The following is a 22,000-nucleotide window of genomic DNA, read 5'->3' on the forward strand; positions in this document are numbered from 1 at the left end:
AGTGTCTTTAGCTAGCATAAAAGATCTCAACATCTGAAAACACTAAAACCATGTTTTTGTTGTTTAAAGGAGTGGGGAAAATGTATAAGCACGGCCAAATCAAATCTTTTCAAAGTTAGGAAAATTAATTAGCTTAAAAAAAAACCAAATGCACAAAAACTAGAACCAAATTTTAACCCTAGCATATATGTATATGGTTTTGGTTTTGTATGTGCTAAGACCAAGGTCAGAATGGCAATTGTATTTGACCTTTAGCAGAAGAGAAACCACTGTGTTTTGGATCTCTGTAAGCTGCTTCCTAAATGCTTGATTAACGGTACTGAAGTCAGTTTATTTGGTGTAGTACTGTCAAATTTGTATTAGTGACCAAAGATGCTAAGGAGAAGAATTGTAATGAGATGCTTCACAATCTGGATTTAATATATTGAGATTGAGTAGGCTTTAAATAAATCATGTAATACAAAAAGCATCTTCCATAATTAACAGGAAGAGTGGAAGTTTGCTAAGTGCTTCAGAGCAGGCAAAACAATAAAGGCATTGGACAGTTCTCTGCTGTTGTAAACAAAAGCTTATTGCAAATCTTTGGCAGCACAGACAAATCTATGGTGTTTATACAAGGTTTGCAGTGTGTGCAGTTTAGAAGAATTTCTGGAATTGCACACATGATGCTTTTTTCATTTGTGAAGCCATATGGATTTGTAAATATGAAAGACAGTTTGCATGTAACCTTTCAGAAGGAAGCTTTGTTTTCTGTCTGCATTTCCCTATGACATTTTGGATAACATATCCAGTTTGAGATCGGTAATCATGAAATGTTTATCTGGAAATGCAGGAGATTGAAGTTGCAGTCAAATGGATTTAGAGCTGTGAGCTGATATTTCATCAATTTCATTATTTACATACTTCCTTCTGCGGTGTGTAAGTTGGGTTGTGCTTGGTTTGCTACCAAACTACTGAGGCGCATGATGTGCTCCAGGAGTGCAAAACATCACCCTCCTTTCTGTGCCCTGCTCTTGGGACTGCTCTTCACACAGAATCTTTTAGCTTCAGATGAGGACAGAAATGGTAATCCAGGTCAGCTGAGGCATCTTGAAAGTTGCCTTCTTTGCATTTGGGAGGAATGGTATTTCATTCCTGTCATCCGTGTGTAATAACTAAGATTTCCCCCTGACTTTTAAGGAAGTGTGTACAAGTGTCAAAACCTGCATTTATCTTTCATACCGAGAGGAATTATTGCTGCAACAGTGCATCATCAGTAGGGTGAGATGAACCTATACTATCTAATGCTGTGTGTCAACAAAGTAAACTTCTGTAAATGGCAGGAATCAGTTTCTAAGACCAGTTGTAAGCTTAGCAACTCTTTGATAGAGCTGAGAAAGAATAAATAAAATGATATTCAGTTTTTGGCATCTTCAGACATGATGTTCTCCTGATTTGAAGAATAGCTAGCTCTTGTGTTTTATGTTGCCTGAATCCTTGAGCTGGTAATATGCAGCTCCTGGTGCCATTGGCCTCCTAACTTGCAAGTTCAAGCCATATTTTTTGATATTTGTTCATGTTTTTGCCCTTAACATCTGAAAAATTGTCTGGGTTGAGAGGGGAGGGAAATCTACAACAGACATCTGAAAAGGCACTTTTTAATCTTGCATTTTCAAGAGAAGTCTACTGTTGTCCCAGACGCACTCCAGTAAATGACTGTTGACACTGAGAATTCCAGTGTGATGAGGTAGAATGTTTGGGTGCAATATCTGAAGAGGTGTTACTGGTCTTCTTCTTTGATGCAACTGACACAGTTGTGGAGGATGGAGCACGCTGTACTGCAGGATCTTCCTAGTACAGAGTCACTGCCATTCTTGGTTACTCACCAGTATTTAGTATTTGGCCTGAAGTTTTCTTTCCAGACAATCCCTCTGAAAGTACATGGGAAAATGACAGATTTATTTCTGTCTGATTTAACTTGCATAGGTACAGTGTTAATACCGGTTTTGAGAATTGAATTGTAGTGTTGTTTTTTCTTTTCTTTGATAGTGGGTCTTCCAAGTGGCCAAGATGTAGTTTTTACCACTTAGGTGGTGACAACATTACTCTATCTGCATGATGGTTGGACCTTGATTAGCAATAAGGTATCAACAGATACTTACATACCAGCTTTCTAAGTTCACGAAGTACTTTAAGTACATTAAGCTTTTGCACAGAGTTCCGTAATTTGATCCTGCTTCAGAACCCTAAGGCTAGAGGAAGGAAAAGTCTCCACAGTATCATTAGTGCTGTTTACAGGTATGCACATGCTGTTTCTACAGATTACAGGAAATTGTACTCCCTGTCTCTGCCTTTTGTCTTTATCTTGGAGAAGTGCTTTCCCGCAGTGACGTAATAAGAGTTGCATTGGAGTTCCTGTTTAGCTTCGGTGGCAGAAGCAAAGCAGAAGTTCTCAGTGTTTAATGTTCACCTGAAATAAAATATAGTCCCTGAATATGTCATAACTATGTGCAAGTTCATCAGGAATGTGCTGCATCTTCGCGTGGCACTGTGTAGCTCTTTGAGTGTCTGTTGGTGTGCTGCCTTGCATTTCTTTTTGGGGCCTGGTTTCATACAGGTTTTACTGGTCTTTGTTGTTACCTTTTTCTCATTATTCGTCCATGTTTATTGCACCACACCATGTTAGTCTGCATGCTACAATCTCCTACCTTGTCCCTTCTTTTCATGTGGACCAAAAAAGAGTGATTTGTTGTTCCTCATTGTGTGATTTGCAGTAAGCGAGAGCTCTTCTGCATTTTTAGTCTGTAGCTAAGTCACATTCTGTCTTTCCCAATACTTTCCTTTCTTGAAAGGGGAAAGAATTGTCTCTGTGCTTGTGGGATGAGTAATAACTTCACTTTAAAAATGAAATGATTGTGACTCATTTTTATCAGTTTTCTAAGCCACAGATATAATTTCCAGAGAGACAAAACTTTTTAGAATGGCTTGATTAGTACCAAGACTTCCAGACTTGTCCCTTCCTTCTTAGCGAACTCGTATGAATTTACCACTCAGTGCTGTTAGATGTATCAGTGAAAACAACCTGCATGGTAAAGATCAAGTCAGCTAGCAGAGTTGCTGAGGTCTAGTCCTGCATCTCCATCATGCTTCTCTAGTCTTCCAAAAAACTGTTTCATGGACAGGCTTAATCCTCACTGAGGACCTTGTGAAGTTGAGTGACTCTGGAATGATGTAGTAGTTGCCATTCAGAGTTGATCAATGGGGAAAAATGGGGAAAACATCCCAAAATGTTAAAACTGGTAAGGAATGAAATGAAGTTCACAGATGTCCAGCAGAAGACTGGCTGGGTTTGTGTAGCAAGACCGATCTGTTGAGGTATCATAAAAATGCAAAGCCTTTATCAGCTAAGTGTAGCTGAAAAAAGCTGAAAGCAAAGCTAGTAGAAGAGTATCATGCATGCCTTTGCAGTTTATGCCTCTGCATACATCCGCATGTTGCTACTGCTGGAAACAAGATCCTGATCTCAATGGGCTATAAGTCTGACTCAGCCAAGCTGTTACGTTACTGGTGTTTTTTGTTTTTCATCTGATGCGAGAATCTGAACTGTTGGTCATCTTTTTCAAACCGTATTTTGCTTGTACTGAACTAGCTGCCTAGGACTGAGGAATTAGGAATGCCTTCTCTTTCAGAGGACAGGTTTGAGACATTTCAGGAAGTTTCACTTTTTTTTCATGTCTAGAGCAGGAGGTATTTAACATCTGCCTCTCACCACCTCACTAAGAAGCTCATTTTAGAAATCTGACTTGAAAGGAATGCTGTCAAATCACCTGTAAGGAAATCCTGTTTCCTATATGACTGACTTAGCAAAAACATGGGCAAAGCTGGTAGCTTTCCTGAGAAATGTGCTAGTCCAAAAAAATTGTTCTTGTTGCAAAGGAATGTTATAAAATTTTTGTTTATTTACGTTTCCATGTCGAGTCAAGCTTCTCACAACAGTTAAAAACTGAAGAAAATGCTCAAGTGTGGTCTATACAATGCAGATTCTCAGAATAGTAATAACAATGTTTTCTGTTATTTATACGGTTTCAAGCACTATTTTTCTACTGTATAATCAATAGATATCAAGATGTTATAATCACAATGTAATCAAGAGAGTTAGGCAAAGTAGACAATGATAACAAAAAGAAAATAAGTGGAAGAGCTTACCCTTCAGCTGGGCTCACCACAAAACACCAAGAGAGGGGATCTCCAGAAGAGACCCTTCCCCTCTGGTAGCCAGCTCTTAAATAGGTCTAGGAGGGCTGGAACCTGGCTCCACCCCTTCCAGCAGCACGGGTGAATTGCCTTCAGATGTGCTCCTCTGGCTGACTCATGGCTTGCCTCAGGTGATCAATCAGAGGTTCAGGCCGTGACTCAGCAGTTCCCATACATCTACTAATATAGAATGGTACTGTACAGAAATAGTCAACTTTCACGTATTGGTTGAGTAGTAAGTGCACATCCCAAAACAAGAATACTTTGAGCTTTTTGAAACACCTTATTATTTTGGAAGTCCCAAATACATTGGTTTTCCCGTTGAATTTTGATGCCTTCATATTTAGCACAACTTCTAATTTTAGCTTTTTGTTGAAAATCCTCAGCTTTTAGTGGTGTCCAGCAACACGTAGTGTTGATTAGCATGGCTCTAGTCTGTTAAAGCATTCTATTAAGTAGTAGTTAGCTCCCCTAAATGGTAGCAAAATTTCTTGCCACAGTCTTGAAAAGCGATTAAAGTTTTATAAAAACTCCTTGATTTTCTTCAGTAGATGTACCACAGAGATGAGTTACTGCTAAAACTTTGAAAGTAAACAAGCTATTTTTCAGGGGCAAAATTGAAGATGTTTTTTGGGTGTCTGGTAAAATCCTAAGAATATATTAGGCTTGAGAATAAAACTTGATGTGTATAACAGTAGAACAGTGAGCACGCTGTATATGCACTTCTGTTGTGTCCATGTTTTCAGAGACATGGTGGTTCAGAAGTAAACACAGATCTCTAGTGTAGGAAGGCTGTACTGGGGGGGAAAATACAACAACAACCTAATATGTTTGAAGCAATTTGTAGAAGCTAAACCTTGTCTACATTCTGCTTATACCAGAAGTCAGTGTCCTGCTCATTGTCCTAATACAGCTGGCAGCATTTATATTTCAAAGACTTTATGTAGTTTCAGCCATATTCTGAAAAGATTGGATAATTCAAAGAAATGTCACTGGGAAACTATAAAAGGTTAAGAAAAGCTTAATCATGAAAAAACTGTTTGAGGCTTTTCTGGAGGCATACTTTGTTGATGTTGTACACTGGAAAAAACACAGCATTTCTTAGCCATGTAAAGTACTCTGAGCATGGTGTTACCTCCGGGATAAGAGACATCTGGATTTTGATGCCTTTACATTTTTTCTTAAAGCACAGAACTTACATTAGCTTTTCTTGAAATTAGATCAAGCATTGGAATTTGTAGTTGTTTTTTTGCACAAATGAACCTGTGTTTGTGATAGATGCAGGTTGTGTTTGGAAATAATGGAGATTTCTCATGGTCATTTGAGAGAAGCAAAAATTGTCTTGTCCTTTTGTATTCTGCCATAAAAAACATGGCAGGATGTCATTTTGCCGTAAGATCTTGTGATTTTTGTTCTTGAAGTCCTAGGGCTGAGTAAGTAGTTGCAGATGAATTCAGGAAAGAAGGCCAACATCAACGTGGTAAAACTTGCTCCGTAACTATTGACGGTAGGTTTAATACTATGTGCATCCTGGCACATGAGAAATACATCTTTCTTACAAATGGTATTTTTTAAATATGGTAGCATTCCCTTTTCTTTAATAGACTATTCAATGAATAAGGTAGATATCTCTGAAATGAGAAATTGTATGAGAGACCATCTATCTTCATTTGAAGAAGTATAAATTTGCTGGTTTTTTTGGTGGGTTTTTTCCTTTTGATTGGGTGCATACAGTTGAGAAAATTACAGTGCCCATTTACTACATTCGGTGGAGTCCTAGAGGGCACTAATATCCTCAAATTTCAGGTTACTATGTCTGTTTGTAGCATGTAATTACAATTACATATTACTCAGCCACTGCTGGCAGGCAAACTTGTTGTTATTGCTGATCCAAGGGTGAACCTTTCCTTTCTTTTGTAAACATTTAAAAAATAATAATAAATTTAAAAAGGCACCTCTTCTCTTGAGGAAACTATTAGCAGCTCTCTCAACAGGTCTGCACAGGAGGAATCCAAATACAGGAAAAGTGCAAGAGAGGCAAAGGACTGCCAGCAAGAACGCAGGATGCATGCTTCAGTGAATTGGGTTTGGTTTGCATTAGTACTTCTGGCCAGGTCTGCACAGCAACGAGATTTATTTTAACAATATGATAATAAACATGCCTGGTTTCATCAAAAACATTTTCATAGTAGATCACTGACCTATAAGAACTCATGCAAAAGCAAATTTGGGTCTCATTTATGTGTGTAAGGGGTTCAGTAACCACAGAATTCTTAAGCTTCTGAAAGAATGGTTACAAAGCAAATGGAATAATGACACTCCATTACAATGTGACCATAATTTGCTTGGAATAGCTGATTAGCATTTAACGTTACATCAGAAGTTTTAAACATTAAAACTTTTGTGGCTTGTTTGTTTGATTTTAGCACTTTTTTTTTAATATCTGATGAAGATTTATAGGGGTATTTGCTTAAGCAAAACACTTGCAGATTTAGAATTCATTTCTTCAGAGGCTGTAGGAAATACTTCAAGGTTTGTGTTGCTGTTGGGTAAGAACTGCTTTGTCAGTGGTCTGGAATAATTTGGATGAGCTTTGTTTAGCTTAAATAATTTTATCAAAAGGGTGGTGCTTTTGTGAGCTTTCTCATATTTGAATGATTATACTGCATGTGGTCTTAGAAATTCCATGAATTTCATGCTGTCAAGCACAGCAGCCTTTAAATAATCGCATTTCTGAGTAATGATGATTTCAAAGTACTTAACATCTCTCTTCCCTCTCCCTCCCCCCGCCTTTGGAAAAGTATGTATATGAATATGTAGGTCCTGCAGCCTTTCTGTCATTGGTCATAATGGCAGAATATCTGACATTGGTCATAAGAATATACCCTTTTCCTCTGGCCCAGTTCCAAGTTATCCGTATCCACTTAGCTGGAGCTCAACTCAAGCTGCAGCCTTCCATATAGAATAGAACTAACTAATTCGTATTGCCTTATAGCTAACTCTAGCATTACATTTCCAGTTGTTTAGAGATGATCTCCAGTTATTTCTTTTTTTTCCACTCAGGGTGTTATGATATGAGAATCGCCTGGAAAAAAGAGATTTCTAGGGTTCTTACATGTGCTCTGTCCATTTGATTTCAGTCATTCTTAATGGGACAGGTGTGATGCAGTGTATTAGGCACATGAGATAAATACAAACTATAGGTACTGAGGTATGTCAGGAAAAGCTGACCCCTGCAATTGATAATTTCTTGGGAAGATGATAATGAATCGGAGGTAATTATCAGAGAAAGTGAGTGTTTTTAGATTAGAGTCTCTGTTATAACTGTGGATTTTTGTGGCCATTTACCCCTTATGGCTTAATAGTGATGAAAATATCATTTGAATAACTTCAGATAAGTCATTCCCATAGGCTTGTGATAAAGCACTTGAATTTATGTTGAATATGCAGCGTGTTCTTTGTTCCACTTAATTATTTCCCTGTCTTCATTCTGTTAGCTTTGGAAGATGCATCCTTTGTTAAGCATCCAGTTTAATTTCAGGCAAAAGATGATTATGGTTGCCTTCGTATTTTAATAGTTCTGCTTGGCATATAGCCCCAGGGAGGAAGGAGCAACACGTTGCCACAGAAGCATTCTTTACTATATATGGAGAGGCGTGGTGAGCCGGGCTGGTATCGAGTTATTAAGCAGATAAATAGGAATACTGTTCTGTTCCTTCTGGTAAAAATTGCAACAGTAGTTCCACTTGCAAGTTTAGCTAATTATTCACAGGTATTTCTGACTTCTGGAAATGGTTAGTTTGATTAATATGAGCTTTTAAGCCTCGTTAACAGGGGTAACACAGCTTGGAGATGTGCACACTAGAATTTGCATTTTGCTTTCTTCATAAAGTTCCAGTGCTGGGCTGGAGAGATTACTCATTAGTGTAGGATAACATCTTCACCACGTCTATCTTACTGACTTCACAAAATCTGTTTGAATATAAACAGTGTTGAACATCTAGGGATATTACAGTAGATTCTATAGGTTTCTTGGATAAAGTCCGGTTATTCTCACATAGGCTTTGGAACAATAATTAGAAAGTAACTACTTTTTTTCCACTTAGCGTTAGAGTTTTGAAGATATAAAAAATCAAAGATTTTGTGTGAACTCCCAATTTTTTTTTTTAAGATTTGAAATAAGAGGGCATGACCATTAAATTTAAAGCACTGCAGAAACTGAGAAATGGCTATCTTCTGCAATATCTTGTGCGGTGTCTCTGTGTTTCAAAGTGACCAAGCCTTTTTGTATTTATTTGAATGACAGTTAAAAGAAAATGTGAAATGTTACATGTCAGGGTCTGGGACAGTCAGGTATGAGCTGCCACCCTGAATGCATGTAGTTGGGTTTTATAAATGCATGCTGCTGAGGTAAGGGATTGTCTGTTAGCTGACATCTGCTGCTTCTGTGTTTATGGGCTTGCCTGTTGGATTGGCACTGCCATCAATAAACATTCTCTGTTAGTAAGATTCTCTGTTCCTCATTCAGTTAGTTTGGTGCTAACCCTTATGCCCCTTTCTCAGTGATGCAGAGAGCTGACCTCAGGCCTTAATGCATGTATGAATGATATTGGATCTTTTTTGTTTAATTGTGTTGTCTTTGGGAAAATGTTTAAATTTAAAACCTGTTCCTCATACTTATTTTTGCTCGTTAACAATTTGTTCCCAGACAAAGGAAACCTGCGTATAATGTTTACACAATAGCTTTATCATTCATCTTGTAACATATTTTTCCACGTAAAAAGATCTTGTAAGAAAAGTAAGGATTCTTATATGGAGAGTTGAAAACTTGAGTTACCAGTTTGTACACTGCTTCTTCCTGCAAAGAGAAATGTAGTCTGCTTCTGATAGAGGATGGATAATCTTTTTCAGTCTAATGAAAAGTTACTAGTGGAGCTTATTGCTTTTGACAGCCTTGAAAATGTGAACCAGGACCACCCAGTCTGCTGTGTTTGTAATAAGGAATCTCAAAGTTGTAACTGTTGTAAACAGTTTTCTTTCTAAAAAACAATCTTAGCAACATGCAGTGCTGACTTTCACAGTTCTTGGAAAAGCTTCTGTACTACCATCTCATGTAAACAAAATTCGTGTATTTGAAACCATGATCCTGTAAAATTGCAGTGGACTTCCTCGTAGTAACCTTATTGAAATTCCGTTTTAAATCATCTGGCTTTATTTCCCTGTTTGTTAATATAAAGAGATGCTGTGCAAAAGTAATGGATAAAGTTGACTTTTGTGTGTGTGTGGATGCAGTGTCTTACAAAACTAAGTGTTAGAAAACAAGTGAAGAAGTTACATTAATGACAGCAACATACTTCTTGATGATGGCAGGGTTTTCTGATGAAACCAGTGAATGAAATTGGCTGTGCTCTTACTTCACTGTTTCCTAAGTCAGTATACTTTAGAAAAGAAAACTTAGAAACTTCTTAGAATTCAATAACTCCCGTCTTTCTGCCTGAGTCTGCTGTTATGTGTTATTTCATTTTTATTGCTTCTTGGTTACACCCAAGCTTGTGATGTAACCGCTTCTCTCTTAAAGGAAGTCTTAGAAATTGCTTCAACTACATCATTTTCCCCGAGGCTCTTCTCCAAGGACAATGCTATAGAGCTCTTTATAACAAAGGAGGAAAGAAACCAGCTTGTTTATTGCCAAATGAGACCCAGATGCTTTGAGTGTGAAACAGAATAAATGACCAAATTGGAGAGTGAGCCCAATGTTACTTGGGTAATTACTGAGTGTTAAAAGCTGGGCTGCTCCATTAAAACTAACCCTTTTAAAAATTTAAAAGCAGAGTACCTCTGACTTTAAAGAATGAGCTGAATATTATGTAGTAATAAGAATACAGATCTCGAATCAAGTTTGAAAGGTGTTGAACTTGCAAAGGAATAGAGTACCACTAATATCTTGACAAACATGTAATGCTTTGATTTTGCAGTAAACCTCGGTAGAGAAGCAGATGTGTAATCCAGAGGTTAGTAGATATCGCGTGTTTTCCAACGGTAAAAACTAGCTGATTATTATATATTAAAAAGAAAACACAAAAAAAACCCTAGGTTGTTATTGTAATCTAAAAACCTAAGTAACTACAAGGCCCAATAGCAGAGCTGATAGTTTACATCATTCTCTCTGAACTTTCTGGAATCTTCCATTAGCTATTCAGGCTTTGAGAACAAAAAGATATTGAGCAAGTAAGTGACAAACAACAGCATGATCATTGAAATAGGATTCTTCTTTGTAATTTGTAATAGACAACAATGTAATTTCAATTCTTTTTGAACAAAAAACTGAAATGATTGACTGAGAAGGGTAAGTTTTTATGAGTGGCTGATTAAAATAGTCATTTTATGTAGATTTATATGATGTAGAAAACTGTTTCCCATGTCTGAACAGCTATAGACCTATGAAGTTGATGACTCTTATCTTGCTGTGTATAGTTGTATTTATGTATTGAACTTTTTATTTTCCACTCCTACTGATCATGCCTTTAATTTAGATCAGCTGTAGCTCCTGTTTGCTTTCATTGTGAATGGAACTCTGTGAGACAGCATTTTCTGATCTAGAACCGACCCTTCCTATTATGTAAATACAAGAGATCCAGCTAAGTCCATATTCCAGAGGAAGTATCCCCTCCAAGAAAACATGATCACTGATTCGAAAGCAATTTAAAAATTCTCTTATCAAAATTGAGATACTTCTATTCCTACAGAACTTGGCTGAAAAATAAAATAAAAAAAAGGAAATAAACATGAAAACCCATATAGTTGTAGATTTTTTCCCCTTCTATTTCGCTGTGATAAACTTCAAACTACTGCTAGGTTGGCAGCATTCTCTCTTTCTAACCTCCACTGGCTGTTTCTTTTTAACAGTCAGGGGGATCTTAATAGTTAAGTTTCTCCTATCCCAGGTTCAGACAGAGAAAGAAATATTATTAGCCTGGTTGGAGCCAGGAAGGTAGGAATTTCACAGTTAATAACTTCTCCATTGTTGTTTTAAGAGCCCTTGATAGTCAGTGATTGACGTTGACCTTGTAGTTGCCTTTGTTTCTCTCCTCCCCTTGCCTTCAGGACATGGGACCCCCCAGATGGGTGAGGGGCTGAGGGAGGAAGGGGAATACCTGGCACTTGTTGAGATCTGCTCTGAAAGTTACGCCTCCTATTTTATTATGTCTGTCCACAATGTCAAAGGCAGGTGTTGGTGGGATGGCAGTAGAGTTTGAACCTCCCACCAGTATTCCATTACATTTTGTTGCTGTGCAACAGATGGCAGCAGAGGGGCAGTCTGATGAAATGGCGTCTAACATGGAAGTGCTTATGAAGCAAAGGCATGGGATTGGATTCCTCCTTGTGGAAAAAATGGCTCCCACTGACTTTGATTGACAGTGAACATTTGTGGAGATCAAAAGTGGATGAGAGTACAGTGAGGTGGTGGATGGTGAGTTTCAGCAGTGGCGATAGAAATGTGGAAGATATTCCAGATGGCCGTGCACAGTGTCGCATCATGAAGTTAATATTGTGATCAGCTCATCCGTGCAAGTTGTTGGATTGTGACCTGGGAACTGTGTATGGAGCTGAATATCAGCTTCGCTGCCTTGGAAATGGAGGCAGTGTTGGAATATCATCATGTTTGTTCTAGGTGGGTCCCATAATTGCATACCAAGGAAGATAGTGAACACCGTATACAAGTTTGTTAGAACATACTGAACCAATATGAGGCTGAAGATCCAGTTTCCTGGATCACGTTATTATCGGTGACAAGATGTGGCAAAACCACTATGATCTGCAGTCAACATGGCAGTCCGTGGGTTGGTCCCATGTAAATTCTCCATCAAAGATAAAGTTCAATATGCAGGAAGAGTGATTTGACTGTCTTTTGGGATAGAGGGGCAGTGATCCTTCTGGACTTTCTGGAACTCAAGCAAACCATCAGTTTTGACCACTACATCACAATGCTGACTAAGCTGAAGTCTTGAGCTTCCAGAGTCAAGTCAAAGAAGAGAGTCTTTCTCTTGTAAGGCAATAATGCCAGTCGCCAAAGCATTTTGAAGACTGAGGGGCACATTGCCAGTCTTGGCTGGAGTGAAGAGCATCCACTGTATAGTCTGGATTTGGTGCCTTCTGACTTTTCTTTTCTTTGGGCTGCTCAAAGATGGACTGAGAGGGCCACATTTTCCTAGTAATAATGATGTGAAACCTCTTCTGGTGCAAATTTTTATGATCATAGCATTTGATCATAAATGCACTCTTTATGGACTCTCATTTGCAGACTCTCATTAATGGAGAAAGTGTGTAGCTGATGGTGGTGCCTGTTGAAAAACAGGGCTTTGTAGCTAAGAATTTTCTCTATCAAATAGTACTGTTGTGCTCTTTGTGTCAGTTGTAGTTTCCATGGAAATAAATAAGAGACATAACTTTCTAAGGGACTGAAGTATATATGCAAAATATTTTTGGTAGGGGAAAGGAGGTGTGACTTTTGTTGAAACTTTTGTTGTGCTACATGCGGCCCATTTCAAAACAACAAAAAAAGAAACACTACAATGAGCCAAAAATACATTGGAGTATGTATTCTGGTCACTTTTAAAATTCACAAATTCTTTAAACATCTTTTTTAGTCTATCTGAATCATGAAGTAGGAAGATGCAGCTTGTTACACAAAGATATGAAGTAATGTATCTATTTTTATTTGAGAACAGAAATCTGCATCTAAATATATCTATGAGGAGCAAAAGGGGCTTACTGGAGGCATGTGAAAATGTCCAGAGTTGGAACACAAGGGATTTGAGTGAAGTAAATTGAAATAATAAAAGTCATGTTCATAGAGGAATATATGGACATAATTGGGTATAAACATACACACCATGTACAGGCATACCTGTCTCTTGGTTGCAACTCTAATTATGTATGTCTTGCTTTGCTTCTTGCTGTTCAATATTTTTTAAGTCTTACATTGGGAACACTTTCAGTTTGTGCAGCAGACCAGCTTCATCACCTGAAGTGGCTTTGCTGTTCTTTGAATACATGCTTAAAATCTGCATTTGTATTGCTTAGCATATATTAACATTTTTTGTACTGAATTTTATTCCTGATAAACTGAATAGAAAACAGAAAATGTACCAAAAGCAAGAAGTTAATATCTGTAGTAGCTTAGACCCACTGTACAAGTAAGGCACTATTAGATCTCTAGTTGAAACTCTAAGAGCAAAAGAAAGCACATAAATGATATTTCTATGGAAAACACTCAAAGCCTGATGTTTCTTGTGGCAGAGAGAGGTCACAGGAATCATCAGTTGAACTTTTGTCATTAATATTACTTAATATTTTTCTTAGTTGTCTGTCACTTATATAAATATAGAAACTAGCACTAATGGTGAACCACCAGTTGCTGTGCAAAGTAACTGACTGTTGCACAGGAAAAGAAACGTTTGTTCTTTCAAGCTAGCATCAATAGCATTCCAAAAAATGCTTCCAATTTTTTCTCTTATTACAAAATTGTCTTTCTCCAAACCTTATACGACCATTCTTGAAGTGGAAATTCTAAGTTTTCAGTCTTCAACGTGTAAATACACAACGGCTTTAAGAGAATAAACGTGCCATCAAGCAGCCTTCTGATAATTTCTAACACTTGAAAAATCTCTGTAGAAGACTAAGTTGATGTCTTCATGGATGTACTTTCTAAGAAGTGACTTCTGGGTTGGATACTGCTGTATTTGTTAAGCTGGAACTTAACAAACAAGGAAACGTTTTCAAGTTTAACTTGCAATGAGTTATATGGTGTTTTGCCATTCAGGCACTGAATGCCACTAGCTCTTTCTGGAGTTTATAATCAGCCTTCACTGTATTACTAAGGGAAGAAAAACACACTCCACACTCGCGTATTTTTAGGTTACCTATAACAGTATGCTGAGCAGTTTGTAGAGGTCCTTGTTTGCTGCCAGTGGAGACCTTGTTGCTCTTCCTTTTTTAAAATCCAAGTATGTATCTGTGCAGGGGTTATGTCACAGAGTTGTTTTGGAGTACATTCTGTGGTGCCTACAAATATTTTAATCTTTCAAGTACTCATTTACTTCTTAATGAGTTTTCTGATATTCATGAAGGTCTGCTTTTCAAAGTTAAACCAAGGAATCCAATATGGTGACATTTCCGTTCTCATACTCAGGGCCTAGGAGTGTAATACAAGAACCAGATCTTGTGCATGTTTTTGATAGATTATTTTCTTGTGCATTCTGTTATTATGGCTCTGTGAGGCACTCATTTGTGGTATCTTAAAATATAATTTTGACACCATACTTTGATGTGACAATATGACGTTTTACATGGGGCCAGCAGCTCAGTATCTCAATAGAACTGGGTTACAGCTTTGAAAAGACAAAATATTTGTTATTTCTTTTTTGCTTACAAGCATGATGTAATTTTGATTTTTAAAGGTAGACTTTTTAATTGGTAATAAATGTTGCGATACCTGTCTTTAAAGCACAAGAGGCTTTATTTCAATAACTTGAAAAACTATGTGAAATTAAGCATGACTTTTCTGGAAGAAGAGAGAAGAAAAACACTGAAGTATTATTATTATTTTTTTTTCTACTATTTTGGCTGCATCTCACATGTTTCCAATTAATTCTAACAGGTGATAGCTTAAGCAGTTGCACCTGAGATCTTCCTAGTCATGCATTTACTTATTTCTTTATTTTTCTTTTGAGGCTGACACCTTATAGTAGCCATAGCTGAATAGGATCCCAAACTACCGATGCTGTTTTGCAGAGTTTCTGGAGGAATTGTTACCTCATACCTACTTGCCTGCCTGCGTTGACAAGATCTGTGACTATCTCAGATAGTCTACTGCTTTTAATGCTCATATAGCTGCTGGAGTCAGTGTGAGTAGCTGCAACTGACCTCTGTAATACAGCTTTTGACTCATCTTAGTATTAGCTGATTGAGGTTGCTTGTATCAAGTAAAAGGCTTAAAAAGTAGAGGAAGGGTTAAAAATCATTATCATGTGCCTGGCCTGAAATTACAGCCCAGCACCTGTAAAATCTTGAGTGACTTCAGCTGCAATGGATAGCCCCTGCCAACACTGTAGAAAACTGTGAGGCTGCGAGGAAGAACAGGCAAGTCTATCTTTAAATTTATTTTAATTTTGTTTCCTGGTTTGTGTATTTTGTACATTTTCTCTTTAAGCTTTTTTTTTTCTCATTTTTATTTTTTTTTGTATTTTTAAATGGCTTAGTGTACTCTGTTTAAGAGAAGTAGATTTCTTCTGCAGACCAGTAAGAGCAGGTGAGTCTTTCTCAGATCATAACTCATGGCTTCCTTATTTTAAAGATATATTGAATTTTCTCCTTGGAGATGCACTATCATTGTAGTTAATTTTTGATGTTGTTTCTACCTTATTTTATATCTGCCTTGAAAAGTATTTTTTGCAATATCCAGAATAAATCAACAAGTAACCTAAGATACGTATGTTAGGAAGTAATAGTAGCGTGTCTTGCTGTCTGCAGTGCTGAAGGGAGGACTTATTCTTCTCTTAAAACTTCATGGGCACATCTAATAAAAGGCTGATTGTTTTTTTTTTTTTTTTTACATAAAGCTACCATTCAAAACTACTGTAGTGGATGGAAATATGCATGTATGTATATATAACAAGCTATGAACATTATCGTATGTTAAGTGTTACACATTTTGTAGAAGTACATGTTCCTGAAGTATTTCAGTTCTTCAAACTCTCTTTACCCTTGTGTTCCTATGTAAAGTGACTAGAAGAGCTGATTGCTCATATGCCTGGCTATATATGAATGATTGTAATAGGAGGAAATAAGATTGTATCCAAGCACAGGAAGTTGGTACCCTTGAATGAGTTTTCCCATTTACTAAGCAATTGTTTGGTTTTTTTTTGGTGGTTTTTTTTTTTCTGTGAGAAGTGTGGTAATGCCCTGTAGTAATTTCAGAAGAAACTGTAGTTCACTTCTGTTGTAAATTTCAGCATACAGAAATAAAGGTTTTTGTAGCCATTGCTATTTCTTGCTCCTAAGGCATATTCCAACTGACGTACAGGTGAACGTTTGTTCCTTGTGAGGGGATGTTGTGCTGTACCGGTGTGGTGGTCTCATACAGAGGTGATGTGTGGACTCGTGGGGACACACTAATTGTGTGTTGAGTACTACTGAGTAAAGCTGGTGATCAGTTGCCTTTTGTAGGTCACGCATGAGGACTTGAAGAGCAGAACAGTTCAGTATGTGTGAACTTATATTTCCCATGTGCAGTGGTGTTAAAGGTAATTTGGATGACAGAGCGCCTTGCAGCACGGATGTTGTTGACTATACAGTCGGCATGCATTAGATCAGACTTTACTGCCTGACTCAGGTCAGGCCAGCACCTATGTGACTCTTGGGAGAGTCTCTCTGCATAGTTCTTCAGCTTCCAGGAGATTTTATTGGTTTGAGCTCCGTGCTGTGTGCATCCACAGAGCAGCTTCTGGTCCAACTCTGGAGCTAATCTGTTCTGTGGCATTAGGTGATTATGTATCTTTCTCCCCAGTGCACTGCATTCCCTAAATACTTTGCAGGTCTTATTAGCTCTAAAATATCCCATTCAAAATAATTCAGAGACTGAACAACTGCATTCTCATCCAGCAGTCTCTGGTCAAGTAAACTGAACCAGATCTCTGGCTGTATAATCAGATTCCTTCCTTCCCCTAGGCATACCTCGGTATTGGTACAATGATGGTGATGTGCCTGTGCGGACTGTGCAGCCAGCATGTTTCTAACATTAGAGGACAGATGAATGATTTCATTTGTAGTGTGTTATGAGTCCCAGGCTGTGCTCTCACTTTGAGCAATGCAAAGGAGTTGGTGTGGCAGGAACATTTTGACCTCTCCAAAAAATCTTTTTACATAAACTTAGAAAATTTTGTTTATAATCTTCTTTTCTATCAGTTTTTATTTTACTGGAATAAATGGCTTAAAGTTTTTAAAGATATTTATTATAAAATGAGAAGCACTGCTGTATATAGAGTGAACCTCTTGATAGGGTCAAGATTATGGCGATATGAAGATGAAAGGCTGCCATAGGTAAAAGTCTCATGCGAGCATAGGGAATTTTTGTATTGCTCTTGTGGTTATTATTTTTTTTTTTAATTTTTTCCTGTGTGAAGATGCTGCTACCAAATTGGTTCCTTATAGCACGTTTAGCCAGTGCATTGAAGTTCTGCTTGAGAGTGCTACATTAGAGCTTGCCCTGCCCTGTGCTGGCTTTACTAGTGCTTGCTTCACTTTGCACTTGATGTTTATTTCTGTGTCATTGGATCTACTGGTAGATGAGGATAAAATTAAGTTCCCATAAAATGATGCATGAGGAGCTGTTCCACTACATTTCATTCACGCTTGGCACTTCCCATCGAACCGAAGGAAAAAGGGCTTATTGATGACCATGCAGAGGTTTTTTTTTCTGTTTGTTAAAATGGTTTTGAACACTTCATTGTTTCTTCTGTGAGGTTTAAAAGAATCTTATTCTGTAGTTTGATACTTCTATATTAAGAACTTCCTTAACAAACTTTCTCTCAGTCCCGGGAAGAGAAATAAGTGTAATTAGGCTTTTTCCTAGGCTGTTGGTGGTGTACTGGTATATAGTAATTGTGACTATATTAAGCGCATAAAGTATCTAAGTTTATAAGGGCTGATCTAGTCTTTGGTGAATATTGAATTATGATCTGTTTACATGCTGTGTGTGGTATTGAAGAGAAACAATACCCTGTTAGTCTTCTGTGTTCCCCTGAGGATCAATCTGTGAATAAAATAACTGGCAGAAATTACAACCTGAAGCAAGTCTTAGGAAGTGATGGAAATGGTTGTGGAGTCCCATCATAGCTTGAGCCAAAACAGTTTGTTTTTACCTCAGATTCTCATAGTTATCAGTACTTACACCTCTGTGACTCACCAGCTGTAAGCCCAGTTTGACTGTAATAATGTAATACTGTATGCTTGCAGTATGCTGAGGACAGCATCACGAGCTTATCACACAGAGGAGCACTAATGTGGGGATGAGTTGTTTTGAAAATCAAGCTTATGCGTGAGTTGAGGCAAACTTACAACGACTTAATGGTACTGGCCTTTGACAGGAGGCTTTGGTTTGCTTACTGCTGCAGTATGAAAAAAATCAACTCTTCATTTCTAACGGTACTGCATTAAAATTTTACAGCATGTTTAGACCAATGTGAAATGTTTTCTGCCCTTGAACAGCAAGTTGTAATGTGAAGCTGTATTCTCACAAATTTTTTTCATTGTGTTTTAAGACTTTTTTTCTCTATAAAATATATATATTTAACTGAAAATGTGGATTTACTGAGGGTGAAGTTGCACACTCTCAGCTTCAAAGAGAAGGCAAGCTTGATTCAATATAGAAGTGTGAAATTTCACACTGCTAAAAGAATCCAGTTAGAAAACTCCTATATATACTTTCCCAAATACAAACGAGTGCTTCGTGTTTCCTTTGTTTATGTTTAGTGTTTCATTTACTGATTTGTTAGAAATTAAATTGCTTACTTGGTAAAAGTGATGTGAAATAACCAATTTCTGTATCTGCTTACGTCAGCATGCATGTCTAATGCATACGTGTTTAGGCTTTGTAAGCAAGCTTGTGTATCCAGTCTTTGATCTGTCATAGGTGTTAGAAAGAGGAGTAAATAATTCCCCTTTCCCTTACTGCCGCTTTCTCTTGCAAGACTTGTTCATATGGTAGCCATATGAAGACTGCGCTTCTAATTCCACAAGGTTAGAGTGATCTCTGAGGAAGGCCTTTCAATTCAAAAAGAATTTTGACTTCTGAGAGTGAAATAACTCTGTTGCAAGGAAACTGGACACCAGATATTGAATGCTAAGTATCAGTAGGTTCTGAAAGTTCCAGTTATCTTCCATGATCAAAATTCTAGCAAACAGACATCTGTTATCAAGGTGAAATTTGTTAGATTGGGAAGAGGAGAGGGAAGAAGACAGTAATACAAAGGCACGTGGAAGAAGCCATCTTCCTGTTTAGAATGGTGTAGCTGTATGAAATTGTTATGCCCACTTAAATATGCAAATAACATTCATTAGAACTGCGAAAGCAAGTAGTTGTTTTTGTTGTCAATGGAAAAAAAATACTGAGAAGAAAAAAACAAACCATTGCCAATGAAACTTCTTCTAGGTATTACAAGGCTGTTTTTTACCAAGGAGAGAAAGTTTGAGTGTGTTGGTTTGGTGGTTTTTCTTTTCTTTGTAGCTACCGAGCTGGAAGAACTTGTAATGTGGCAGATTTCTTCAAAATTGATAATATCTGCTCGTCAGCATAATTTTCTTTTTCCGAAATGAAATGGGCTGGCATATGAACACTTCAGTTCTTACAGAAATGATTCAGAGAACAGCTTAAAGGTAGTAATTCAAAACTCCAAGCGTTTGTCTGGTCCTCTGTGTTTTCATATGTTCTTCAACACTGCTCGTATTTTCAAAGTGGAGATTTAAGAAATTTCTGAATGAATAAAATTGTCGTGTGCGTGTACTGGAGGAATACTAACTAATCTGGAAATGAACTCGTTTGTTCACGTTATTTAAATTACTGTGCTGTGATGTTTATAAAGCAAACAAGAAATCCAGATAACTCCTGCTAATTATTCCTCAGAGCACTGCAAGCTGAATATGGGAGCCATACGTTTCACTACTGGAAGACATCCAGAGCAAAACTGAAGATAAATAAAAGTGTACTCATCCATATTAAAACATTCAAACTTTCTGGTGACTGTCACTTGACTCCCTATCTCAAGAATGTAGGCAGGTGGTCTACAGATGGCACGATCTGTTTAGCTCATCTATGATTAACGTACCTAAAGCATTCCGTGTTGAATTTATAACATAAGCTTTAATACAATAGGGGCTTCTTGTGTTTATGCATAATAGAATAAGCTTTTAAAATGAGACGGCAATGTAATTTTTGTTCTGATTCTAACATTTCAGGCGTCTGAACAAGAACAAATTGCAAGTTCTTCCAGAGCTCCTTTTTCAGAACACACAGAAGTTAACCAGATTGTAAGTATAATCCAATTTATATTTCTATTGAATGTTCCTTATCCTTACATGGATTTGCATTGTTTGTATTTTGGCTGTGGTGAGAGGTTTCATGGTATTAAAACTGCTAGGTTGTAAAGGTTTTTAGGGTGCTGTGTTTTCTTTGCATGTACTGGTAGTTTGGTAGGTCATAAATACGAAAGGGATTTCAAGAAGAATTATTCTCAACTCTCTGTGTATAGTTATAGAAATTGTGAAAAGCGGCAGCTTATAGTCTAGATGTCCACAAGAAGGCTGCATACTTTTGTTACCTAAAAAACATGTTGGCGTAGTGCAGGTTGTTTTTATTTTTTTTTCTAAATATTTTTCTCATCTTACTGAAATAAAACAAGAAAACCAAACACCTGTGTTAGATGTTTTGATGGCAGCAGTATCAGCCTAAACAGAGAGGAGACAAATGTAAGCTTTGCACCATTGTTTTTTGAAGGGAAAAGGGAAATGTTAATACAGTCACCTGTTAGAGGAAAAGGAAGAGTGTATAGAAATCAGATGGATGAGGAGGTGCCTGCACTGTTACTAGCAAGAGAAGGATAATCTACCTTTTGAAAGCAGTAGTCAAAAGCTGTTTGAAATAAATTTTGCCAGGATTTAAGAAGCCAGCTTATGATCCAATCTGTTTTTCTGAAGAATGAGTTACATTTTAAAACTTCTGTTTTAGGCTCGTTTGTTTATGAAACATGTTTGTAAGGTCTAGGATTTGGCTAGTGACATTGAAAAGCTACTGTAGGGTGGCTGAAAAATTGCTGCATCCATGTGGATGCATTCTACTACCTTCAGAACGTGAGCAAACCATTGAGGCAATATGGTACACTTTTTCTCTGTGGAAATGTAAAACGTGGTGATGGTGAAGATGATTTTTGAAATCAGTTGAATACTTAAAGCATGTCTCTTTGCTGAAAGTTTGAAAGCAGACAAGTTGAGCAGCACTGTGCAGTGACAGGTACTGGCTCAGATTTGGAGAATTTCTCTAATGAACTTTTTTGGTGTCAGAACTTGAGAAAGTTACTGTACAAGCAAGTGAACCACGTTCTTCTGGAGAGAATAAATGAAAAAATTACAAGCTAAAGCTGTTCTTTGGTCTCAAAATTTGGATTTTTGAATAATTCAACTTTTTCCTACCTTTTAAGTGCACTGGAAAATATTTGCCTAATGGATTTGCTAAGAATGAATAATTTAGTTTTATTTCCTAATGGTCTTTGTTTATTTCTAAAATTCTCTATATTTAAACTAATTTTGAGTGTAAAGCATGAGCTGGTACATACTTGTAGATACCATTATCAGCTCTCCAGAAGATGCTGGTTGTATATATTTCATAAAAAACTTGCTTCATGGAGATTTCCTGAAGTGATGGTGATGCTTTAAAGTTTAAAATAAAACAACAAAAAAGAATTAGAGCTTACACATATCCACTAATATGAATTCCTATTGAGCATGCTGCAACTTCATCTGTGAGTAATATGACTATTATAGGGTTGAAAAACTTCTTGGTCATGTCGTTTCAAAGGGAAGTTGGTTGTTGATCACTTGTATTGTTCTGTCTTAGGGAGTTTTGCACAAAAAAATCTATGTGAACGTAATTCACCTTTTCCAATACCAGAGTGCATTTTTTATTAGATTGTATAATCATGATACATTATAGTCT

General features: G+C 37.3%; 1 protein-coding gene across 7 annotated transcripts in view; it reads left to right on the forward strand.

The window, feature by feature from the left end:
• Window positions 1-22,000, forward strand: part of SLIT3 (slit guidance ligand 3) — a 513,774-nt gene that overhangs the window by 73,466 nt on the left and 418,308 nt on the right. For all 7 annotated transcript variants that reach the window (XM_048960347.1, XM_048960350.1, XM_048960348.1 and 4 more), the window contains one exon: window positions 20,248-20,319. In XM_048960347.1, coding sequence (XP_048816304.1) covers window positions 20,248-20,319 — 72 coding nt within the window. The remainder of the gene's footprint in view (window positions 1-20,247; window positions 20,320-22,000) is intronic.

This window comes from Lagopus muta, chromosome 14 (assembly GCF_023343835.1).
Source record: "Lagopus muta isolate bLagMut1 chromosome 14, bLagMut1 primary, whole genome shotgun sequence".
NCBI lineage: Eukaryota > Metazoa > Chordata > Aves > Galliformes > Phasianidae > Lagopus > Lagopus muta.